The following is a 12,103-nucleotide window of genomic DNA, read 5'->3' as shown; positions in this document are numbered from 1 at the left end:
CGCCGCAGCCAAAAAAAGTGAAAACACCCCTTTCCATGTTGGAAAGGCTATGCAAACAGTCTTTTCAGACAGCCTGAGGGAGTTGTTTACAGTAAGTTTATGCCCTGAGGAACAGCAATCAATGCCAAATCTTACTATGTGTAAAGCCATTAAAGATTGAAGACTCGGAAGATTGAGCGATGGGGTAATTTTTCTTCATGTCAATACTACTCCTCATTCAACTCATGTGGCAAAGGAGTTACTGCAAAAATTCAATTGGTAAGTGTTGTCTCATCCACCTTACAGCCCTGACCTAGCACCCTACGACTACCACGTTGAGAGGACTTTGGTCCTCTCAAGCGAGACCTGGGAGGGGAGTGTGTCACAAATGATGATGAACTTAAGGAAGCGGTCCTTAAATGGTTGAAGGAAATTTGGATGAAATTTTTATGAGAGTGGAATTGAAAAACTTGTCACAAGGTATGAAAAGTGTTTAGAGAAACTGGGTGATTATGTTGAAAAATAGATAAAAATATGTACTTTTTGTTCAATAAAAAAAAATTGTCTTATAAACATGTGTTTGTTTTAAGGGGGTTTTGAGGGGGTGTAACTTACTTTCTGTAACTTACTATCTTTTATGCCATTATTAATTTTTTTGTTTGTGTTTCTATTATTTCATTTACTTTCTTACATTTTATAAAAGATGAATTTTTACATCCAATTTTGTTAGTGGTTTATGATTTGCATTGCGGTTTTTTATAACCCAATTTTATCCTTTTCATACATTTGAAATCTTTTTTTATTTACTTTTTTAGCTGGATATTCTGTTTTAGTGTTTAAAGTCAGTTGACTTATTTATTGACTAATATGCATGTATACCTAAATGTACATAGAAGAGCTTAGAATTTATATAACCTTTACCTAAAAAACCCTCAAAGATTACATGTTGATTCTCTAAATGTGCTCATTTTTTGTGGCAATTGTTCTTATCTGAGTATATGGTTAAAATATTCTTGCAAATAATATTTGCATATTGATATAATGTGTTAAAAAATTAATATATATATATTTTTTTCATTTTGTTACAGACTGTATTTTCATTTTGGTTGATAGGGGAACTGAACAGTAAAGTAATGTTTCTCATACGATTTATTTTATGCTGCCTTCAAATTGTGTTTAATTTTCTATCACCCTATGCCTTTTTTATTTCCATCAAACAGTTCAGAGATTCAGGTAAATCTCAATTTTTTTTTAATAATTTGTTTTAAAGATATGCTAATAAACAAGGTAGCAATTAATACATTTTTATCAAAGTGTTTAATTTATGTAGTATTAAATAGTGTAGAAGATTAGACTAACTAACTTTAAACTTGATATGTGAACTAACAATTAAAAATCTGAATAATATTTTCTCCTTCACAATCTATGAAAATTACTTAATACAACATATTTTTGAAATGACAAACTGAACCAAATTTATAAAGATATTTATTGATACTTTACTTAAAAACATTTAAAAAAATGATGTTATATTCATTAAATTTAGTTTACCTAAAAACATATAAAAAAGTGATGTTATATTCATTAAATTTAGTTTAGTTTTTCATTTAAAACGTTTATGGGTTTAAATAAAAATACTGGTAAAATCCACTAATTGGTTGAATGAATACTATTACTGTGTCTGGTTTAAATAAGAGAAAAATACATAGTTAACTAGATTTGGTTGCCTGCTCAATATGGGTATTTTAGTCTTCAAGGTTTAATTAGTATCAATGATTCTAGAACAGATTAAGGTAAGAAAAAACCAGCAAATGAATTCCAAAGTGATAAAAATTGTAGGGTGGGAAAATAATGAGTATTTTTATAATTTAACAGACTTTATATTTGAAAGCTTTCAAAATTTGGTTTAGCAAATGAAAATTAAATTACAATCTCCAAAAAAAATTTGAAAAAATTATTTAAATTATAATTTCAGGATGTACATTAATTGTATATAATTAAACATAATAAACTTTAATATTATTATAATAAAATTGTTATATAAGTTTCTAAATTGATTATAAATCACTTCAAGATGAAAGTTATAAAGTCTATGTTTGAGTTTGCTTTCATTCAAAATTAAAATTCTTCAGAAATCTCTTGAAGCTTTGAGTGTGCTATTTCATTGGATGCAGTTATGGTCTTTAGATTAAGCTTTAAAGGAACTTCTTTTTTTGTTGAAAAGTAAAACTTATCATTATTAGAGCAGTCTCGCAGAACAAACAAGACATAACAATATAAATATCATGTAATGGCATTTTATTCCATGACTGAAAATGCATAAATAACAGCAATATGAAAAGCTTAGACATAAATACTGAAGTCCAAAAACACAGTCAATCAATTTGAAACATTTAAAAATAATATTCTAATTTTATAAAAAAAAAAAAGGTATGTGATTTCAAATAACAATTTGAAATCCCTTAATTATAAATAATGTAAGAGATTATTAATATGACCACCAAATATGGTTTTATTTTGAATTTTTTAAATTAAAAAAAAAATAAATAAATATATTTATATTTTTTAATCAAAATTATGCACAAACAGTAGCAAAATCTTTACTCCATGTTACGTTGAGAACAATCAGACAAGTCAGCAATTGACAATTGATAAAAGTATACCTCAAGGTATAAAGCTTCCAAGAAAGATACTGAATCAAGCAATAAAATATTTTTTTTTGAATTAGTTATCTTGTGTTTGTACCTTCATGACAGATAGATGGCAAGTCCCTATTAAATTTTTTTAACAGATAGAGTACTTATGAATAAATTGAAGTGGGGACATAAGATAAAACAAATATGTTACAGCTGAAATATTAAATAACAATGAAATTAATAAACTTGCATTATTAATTTATTTGCATGGTTATGTGTTTAACTGTTGACAATAAATTCATAGAAAATAAATGTGTAATGGGTAATTTAAAATACAGCAACTGTAATTTGAGAATAATTTAGTAAAGTACTGTTGAATATATAAAGGTGTAAGACAAGGCTGCTTATCCTTAAGTTTATTGTATAAATATGTAATAAAACATTTAAAGCATATAATATGTATACATATATTTTATTATTGAAATATATGACAAGCTGTTTCAATATGTCTTTTGTTTATTTATCTTTAAAAAATATCTTAACCTTCAAGCAGTAGTTTAAATGCATTAACACTAAACTAGAAACAAACAAAAACTGTGTGAGATTAATGTATGTTTTAAATTTATACAAAAGAGAAATTGTTAGTTTTATTCTTTAATGACATATTATTATCTCTTAATTGTTTTGTTCTAAACAATTAACTGAACATTAATATTCATTACTACAGTTCAAATGAATAAATATGTTTTTCTAAAATAACATATCATCTATTTAAAGACTTGTTGTATTCCAGTGTTTATTTTATTTAACAACTATCAATATTTAAGCCAGAAAATGAGTTATAATTTGTCCAACAGAATAGAAATGGTTTGAATCTTTCTAACAGCTGAATATCATAAGTGGGGTATTAATTCACAATTTTTTTTATTAATTTTCAAATCAGCGACTCAATTAGATTAGCACACTTCTTCCATTCCTTTACATTCTATTCTTATTTTTTAATTTGAACAAATGAGGGAGATCTCATAAGTAATGCTGAATACTTTCTTATTCATATGTATATTCTATTTTTGGCAATATCTCGTTACAATCCTTTTCTGCACTCCCCTCTGCTGTGCAGTAACTGCTTCCAAACATTTCAGTAAATTTTCTACTGTAATATTGTCAATTTTTATTCAACCCTTGGGTGCTGTAGAAAGTTCTTTGAGGGAAGAAAAATACTATCTATGCAGAGCTCTTTTAATTTGGTGAGGAAATCAAAGTCTGGTGGACTCGATTGGGTGGTGGTAAGGAAAAGCTTCTGAATTTGTTATAACTCTCATCAGCCATACATAACCTTAAGTGCAAGCATGCATGGCTATCATGCAAAATGTGTGAATCACTTCTGAGGAAGTCAGGTTAGGTTTCTGTGAATTTTTTTTGTGTAGTTTTTTCATTTATTCATACATTGCTGTCATAGTTGTTAATGTGGAGCTCTGTCTGTCATGATGATTCACAGCAGTGATTACAAAGATCATTTCCTTCACCTTTGACTGTAATTGTCAAATTTTTTTGGTTCGGATATTTTTTTTCAATTCTTGATATAACTTCTCTTCAAAGTCATGCTTCAACATTTGTGATGATTCAGAACTGGAATATATGAACTTCAACAAAACTCCTTATGTCAATGATATTGTTATATTCAGGCGATTCTGCTTTATCAGAAAGCATGAGGAATCTTATCAGGGTACAATTTTTTTTCTGCAAATTGTGAAATATTGTCACTGGAACCCTGCAGTTTGTATTTGTCACAGTTTATGTTTGTAATTATTTTCTTTGTATATTACTTACCTCAGATTTTATTCTATATACCTTGTTAATAAAAAAATTGTGTATTTCTGGAACTCTTCTTCTTCTGAGATATATTATAGAAGTCTTCAATCTTCCCTTTATCTTTTCTATAGAATCTAAGCTTTTAAATCATATAATGTTTAAGCAACCAAATATAACCTAGAGAATATTGTTAACTACATCCTTATTGTTTATCCTTAAATAATTTTATGATGGTTTAACAACCTTTGAACTATCTGATAGTGTAAGATATTTGAAAATAAAAGGATGTAAAGTAAGGATGGTGAATCCATATTAAAAAAAATTGTCTTTATACTTCTCAGAAATAAAATGTTCCAAATAAAGTCTTTATTTTGTAAAGCCATTTCTTTAAATTTTCATAAAAATCACTGTATTTAGAAAGTAACAAAAAATTTATATAAACCACATTGTGACAAATGTCCCAGTTGTGAAGCAAAATGCAAAGCAAAATGAAAAGATTTAAAATATTATATGCATTGTCTGCTTTTTATTTATTTATTTTTTGACATTTTTCAACTTTTGTTTCTTACTCAATATTTTCAGAACAGACATAAGCTGCTGCTCTTTTTTTGTGTTCCTCAGTCAGCTGTTTTATATGGATTAAAATGCTCTATATTTATTTTAGAGCTTTCTGTGTATGTTCTGAAAAAGAAGACTGAGTGATGTTTTTCTGAATATGTAAATTAATGTAAGTAATATACATCTACAAACTGTTTTGCGATTGTATTCTGCATTTTAAAGTTATGATTTGATTGAGGTGTTCTTGTTTAGGGCGTCATGGTTTAGGCAGTACTTTGAAGTGGAAACCAGATGATCCAGGTTGGACATGGCATTTAGTAGCTGCAGTATCTGAATGGTTACTGACAATAACAATAGGATTTTTTATACTTACATTCAGAAGTGATTTTCAAACAATATATTTAAAACCACCACAAGTTACGGTAAATTCCTATTTTATTTTTATTAAGTTATTGTAGTTAATCAGTATACTTAAATGCGTGGTAGTTCAGTTGTCAGGTTCTATTTCTGACATTAATTTGGAAATATGTAATTGTTTTCTATAATTGTATATTATAAAATTTTATGATCAACTATTTTTTTCAGAATGAAAAATTGAAGTAAAAGTAAAATATTTTCCTTTTATTAGCAAAACTAAGAAAGTGTTATCAGTTTCTCTTTATAGTTTGAGTTCCTCTTAACTTTTATTCTAAGAAGTTTTTCTAGAAGCTAAAGAATACTGACTCAAACATATAAAATTGTATGAATATGATTTACGTTTATCCACTGTAAACTTGTACAATATATATTTTGTATAATTTTCTTAGGGGGAGATTTTGGATACCTTTTCAGATCTTTCAATTGTTTTAAGTAATAAAGCTCAAAATTTTTAATTTAGGAAAATAGACAATCCTGAACAGTATCTATTATATATTTTCTTATAAATTTTCTGTTAAATGACAACAGTCAATGAAAATGAGTGATTTTTTTTCAATGAAAAAATTTATCAAATCACATCACTAAAACACCAGTTCTCTTAAATGGTGAATTGTCTTCAATATTCTCTTAGAAATCCTTAAAATCAACTAGAATTTAAAAAAAAAATATTGACTCTGTTCTGTCCTGTGAATTTCTCTAAAATAGAATATTTTGTGAATTTCTGAGTAATAGAATATCACACAATTTCATAAAAACTTCACATAAATCATTTTTAAACACGACATAAATATTAAAAATTAAAAAATATAATTGCCAAAAAAAAGATTGCTGTTTAATAATCCTACATTAAAGAGCATGTGGGTGGCAGTTTTGTATGTAGTGTAATCTTTTTTCAAACGTTTAAATTTATAAAAACATATATACAAAGCCCCTATTACACTCTTGGTAATGTAAGGGTTCCAATGCGGGGTGATAAATCTAAATCGTTTCAGTCAATTGAGCTGCTTCACTGGAACATACATACACAATACATACAATACCTAAATTCATTACATTCCTTTTTGGGCGGTGAGTAAAAACACTAGTAAGACAACAATTTCACACGTAGAGATAAGAGATATCCAAATAGTTCAGAATGAAGCGTTGAGATGCGAGTTATTAAAAAACAGCTCATTAATCTGATAGATTTTTAAAAATTTAATTAAGCATATATACAAACACACATATTTATATAGCCTATGACACTCTCAGTAACATAATGAATCTGAATCGAGGTCATACATCTAAATCGGTTCAGCCATTGAGCTGCTACAGTGGACAAACATACATACATAAACCCTAAATACATTACACTCCTTTTTGGGCAGTTGTGTAATGAAATTTGAATAATTATTCATTTCATAAATTTATGAAAGGAAAATTAAACTTAAATTTTAAATGAGATGGCAGTTGTATGTATGTATATATATTAAGTGCCAAACTGAAACAGTTTAGGCAGCCTGAGATGAATTAAAATAGACACTTTCAAAAAAATTACATAGTTATCCTTAAAAGTAAAAAAGAATTTCATGAAATGTTTACTAATGAAGGAATGAGGAATGAACTAGTTGTAAAGTGAATATCACTATTTTCAGAGAAAATGACTCACTGGTCCCCCTTGTACTGCAGATGATACATAAAGCAATCAGTACAAGTAATAAGTGTAAAGGAACATATTTTTCTGCAGTGATACAATTCATAAAATGATTAAATGATTTTTTTGATTTTTTACTGATAAACTTGCCTTCTCTAGATTCAGTGTAAATATTGAACTTTAAGCAAGAGGAATCATTCCTGTTAGAGCACATCATTGTCTACTGACTCACTTCACACTGTAATTTTTTATTATTCTAATATACATTATTCACTGTTTATATGCTTGCTTGATTTCATTAGTTCATTTATTGTTGTCATTTCATTAACATAGTTCTGTATAGTGTTTCTGTAATATTCAGAATTTCCATAATTACAATGAATTTCCATATTTATCAACAATGTTTATGTTTCCAAGAAGACAAAGGACTTTAATTTACACAAGGAAATTGCTCTACGTGTAATGAAGAGCCATATTGTAATATATGTTATTATATAGTTATTTAATCTGGCACTACAATAAACTGACCTTTGAACTATGTAAATCTGAATACAGATATCCACATATGGTCAATGAAACCCATATGGGGAAAGGTGAAATTAAACAAAAATTGGATTGGGGAATTCATAGATGTGTGTTGAAAAAACACACATCCTATTCCTATTGAATTTGTGTTGAAAAAAGTTGAACGGTAATGAAAATTATTTGTAAAAATTCTTAAAAAGATCATAGCATATTGTCCCTTAAAATTATATTGTTATCTAATTTGTTGGTACTTGTTTTTTTTATATTAACAGATTAAAAATGGGATAAAAACATATTTATTGTCTTAAATTACCATTTTTCATATCAATCAAAAGTCTCAAATCAGAAATAGTGTGTCAATTGTAGGTTAGTCATCATATATGTTAATTATTATTACAAGTTTTAATGATAAAAAATAATTTTTGAGTATACAGAAAATTAAATTACGCATATGATTGTGCAACAATCAAAATCCAGCAAATAGTGATGTGTAGATAACATTACAAGTCTTTTTTTTTTTTTTTGTCTTCAGTCATTTGACTGGTTTGATGCAGCTCTCCAAGATTCCCTATCTAGTGCTAGTCGTTTCATTTCAGTATACCCTCTACATCCTACATCCCCAACAATTTGTTTTACATACTCCAAACGTGGCCTGCCTACACAATTTTTTCCTTCTACCTGTCCTTCTAATATTAAAGCGACTATTCCAGGATGCCTTAGTATGTGGCCTATAAGTCTGTCTCTTCTTTTAACTATATTTTTCCAAATGCTTCTTTCTTCATCTATTTGCCGCAATACCTCTTCATTTGTCACTTTATCCACCCATCTGATTTTTAACATTCTCCTATAGCACCACATTTCAAAAGCTTCTAATCTTTTCTTCTCAGATACTCCGATTGTCCAAGTTTCACTTCCATTTAAGCGACACTCCAAACATACACTTTCAAAAATCTTTTCCTGACATTTAAATTAATTTTTGATGTAAACAAATTATATTTCTTACTGAAGGCTAGTTTAGCTTGTGCTATTCGGCATTTTATATCGCTCCTGCTTCGTCCATCTTTAGTAATTTTACTTCCCAAATAACAAAATTCTTCTACCTCCATAATCTTTTCTCCTCCTATTTTCACATTCAGCGGTCCATCTTTGTTATTTCTACTACATTTCATTACTTTTGTTTTCTTCTTGTTTATTTTCATGAGATAGTTCTTGCGTAGGACTTCATCTATGCCGTTCATTGTTTCTTCTAAATCCTTTTTACTCTCGGCTAGAATTACTATATCATCAGCAAATCGTAGCATCTTTATCTTTTCACCTTGTACTGTTACTCCGAATCTAAATTGAACATCACTAACTGCTAGTTCCATGTAAAGATTAAAAAGTAACTGAGATAGGGAACATCCTTGTCGGACTCCCTTTCTTATTAGGGCTTCTTTCTTATGTTCTTCAATTGTTATTGTTGCTGTTTGGTTCCTGTACATGTTAGCAATTGTTCTTCTATCTCTGTATTTGAACCCTAATTTTTTTAAAATGCTGAACATTTTATTCCAGTCTACGTTATCGAAAGCCTTTTCTAGGTCTATAAACGCCAAGTATGTTGGTTTGTTTTTCTTTAATCTTCCTTCTACTATTAATCTGAGGCCTAAAATTGCTTCCCTTGTCCCTATACTTTTCCTGAAACCAAATTGGTCTTCTCCTAACACTTCTTCCACTCTCCTCTCAATTCTTCTGTATAAAATTCTAGTTAAGATTTTTGATGCATGACTAGTTAAACTAATTGTTCTGTATTCTTCACATTTATCTGCCCCTGCTTTCTTTGGTATCATAACTATAACACTTTTTTTGAAGTCTGATGGAAATTCCCCATTTTCATAAATATTACACACCAGTTTGTATAATCTATCAATCGCTTCCTCACCTGCACTGCGCAGTAATTCTACAGGTATTCCGTCTATTCCAGGAGCCTTTCTGCCATTTAAATCTTTTAATGCTCTCTTAAATTCAGATCTCAGTATTGTTTCTCCCATTTCATCCTCCTCAACTTCCTCTTCTTCCTCTATAACACCATTTTCTAATTCATTTCCTCCATATAACTCTTCAATATATTCCACCCATCTATCGACTTTACCTTTCGTATTATATATTGGTGTACCATCTTTGTTTAACACATTATTAGATTTTAATTTATGTACCACAAAATTTTCCTTAACTTTCCTGTATGCTCCGTCTATTTTACCAATGTTCATTTCTCTTTCCACTTCTGAACACTTTTCTTTAATCCACTCTTCTTTCACCAGTTTGCACTTCCTGTTTATAGCATTTCTTAATTTCCGATAGTTCCTTTTACTTTCTTCATCACTAGCATTCTTATATTTTCTACGTTCATCCATCAGCTGCAATATATCATCTGAAACCCAAGGTTTTCTACCGGTTCTCTTTATTCCGCCTAAGTTTGCTTCTGCTGATTTAAGAATTTCCTTTTTAACATTCTCCCATTCTTCTTCTACATTTTCTACCTTATCTTTTTTACTCAGACCTCTTGCGATGTCCTCCTCAAAAATCTTCTTTACCTCCTCTTCCTCAAGCTTCTCTAAATTCCACCGATTCATCTGACACCTTTTCTTCAGGTTTTTAAACCCCAATCTACATTTCATTATCACCAAATTATGATCGCTATCAATGTCTGCTCCAGGGTAAGTTTTGCAGTCAACGAGTTGATTTCTAAATCTTTGCTTAACCATGATATAATCTATCTGATACCTTCCAGTATCGCCTGGCTTTTTCCAAGTGTATATTCTTCTATTATGATTTTTAAATTGGGTGTTGGCAATTACTAAATTATACTTTGTGCAAAATTCTATAAGTCGGTCCCCTCTTTCATTCCTTTTGCCCAGCCCGTATTCACCCACTATATTTCCTTCCTTGCCTTTTCCAATCTCCAACTATTATTAAATTTTCATCTCCTTTTACGTGTTTAATTGCTTCATCAATCTCTTCGTATACACATTCTACCTCATCATCATCATGGGCGCTTGTAGGCATATAGACGTTAACAATCGTTGTCGGTTTAGGTTTTGAATTTATCCTTATTACAATGACTCTATCGCTATGCGTCTTGAAATACTCCACTCTCCTCCCTATTTTCTTGTTCATCACGAAACCTACTCCTGCCTGCCCATTATTTGACGCTGAGTTAATTACTCTAAAGTCACCCGACCAAAAGTCGCCTTCCTCTTCCCACCGAACCTCACTAATTCCTACTATATCCATGTTTACCCTATCCATTTCCCTTTTTAAATTCTCTAGCCTACCAACCTTTTTTAAGCTTCTAACATTCCACGCTCCGACTCGTAGAATGTTATTTTTTACTTTTCTGGTGACCCCTTCCTTAGTAGTCCCCACCCGGAGATCCGAACGGGGGACTATTTTACCTCTGGAATATTTTACCAAGGAAGGCGCCTCCATTATTGCTATGTGAAAATGCAGAGAGCCACATTTTCTTGGAAAAAAGCAGCTGTAGTTTTCCATTGCTTTCAGCTGCGCAGTACTCAGAGGACTGAGTGATGTTGATACGGCCGTTTAAGTCGTCCTGACTCACGCCCCTAACAACTACTGAAAGAGCTGCTGCCCTCTTTCAGGAATCATTCCTTAGTCTGGCTCTCAACAGATACCTCTCCGATATGGTTGCACCTTCGGTCCAGCTACTCTGTATCCCTGAGCACTCAAGCTCCCTCACCAACGGCAAGGTCTCATGATTCATAGAGGAGGATTACAAGTCTATGCAGAATAATATATTCATGTCTAGTAATGATGCTTGCTAACATCACATTTCAGTTACTAATTCACATCATTATGACTTTATCATATGTTTCCTACATATGAGTATATAAAATTGTACATTTAAATGATAAGCAATAAATAATTCTTTAAAATGTTTTGAATAGAACATACTTAGGACATAAATTAAATTATGTTTAATTTACTTTACTATATTAAATTAAAATTAAACTCTAACCTTGACCTATTCATTATGAAGACTTTCATAAATTATGTTGTTGAAATTAATTTATTATTTAATTATTTTTATATTTTTGATTTCAGCTGAAGAGTTTCCCTGATTATTCACAAAGAAATGGAAACACTAGTTCTAGAAAATTAGACAATCATGTTGATCAACCTGTAAGATTTTAAAATTTAAATAGATTTAAAATTAAAATAAAAAAAAATAAATTATCTCAATTTGGAAACCTGATTGTGGAAGAGGCTGTAGCCTCATTATCATATAATCTTTCTTTGTCAATAAAGAAAGTTATTTTTTTATTTAACACATACAAGGTAATTTCTTTTAATAGTTAAATACATACTCATTAAAAATAATAAATCCTATCAAATTATTATTTTTCAAGAATAACAAAAAGCCATGTCAGGTTTTCTTGCAAGAGTGAAGAGTAATTTATACTTTCCCTCTTTATGATCACCTTTGGTTTGTTGGGACGGGGGGTCATTCCAATCATGTGTTCATACCATATACTCTTTTATGCAA

General features: G+C 29.7%; 1 protein-coding gene across 1 annotated transcript in view; it reads left to right on the top strand.

Annotated features, from left to right (window-relative positions):
- LOC142330205 (DNA damage-regulated autophagy modulator protein 1-like) overlaps positions 1-12,103 on the top strand; it is a 59,135-nt gene extending 47,032 nt beyond the window's left edge. The window contains exons 4-6 of the mRNA XM_075375335.1: positions 1,068-1,212; positions 5,238-5,407; positions 11,662-12,103. Coding sequence (XP_075231450.1) covers positions 1,068-1,212; positions 5,238-5,407; positions 11,662-11,751 — 405 coding nt within the window. The 3' untranslated portion in view covers positions 11,752-12,103. The remainder of the gene's footprint in view (positions 1-1,067; positions 1,213-5,237; positions 5,408-11,661) is intronic.

The sequence above is a fragment of the Lycorma delicatula genome, chromosome 9 (assembly GCF_047948215.1).
Source record: "Lycorma delicatula isolate Av1 chromosome 9, ASM4794821v1, whole genome shotgun sequence".
In the NCBI taxonomy this organism is placed as follows: domain Eukaryota; kingdom Metazoa; phylum Arthropoda; class Insecta; order Hemiptera; family Fulgoridae; genus Lycorma; species Lycorma delicatula.
Note: the sequence above shows the minus strand (reverse complement) of the source record. Positions and strands in the feature narration are given on the sequence as shown.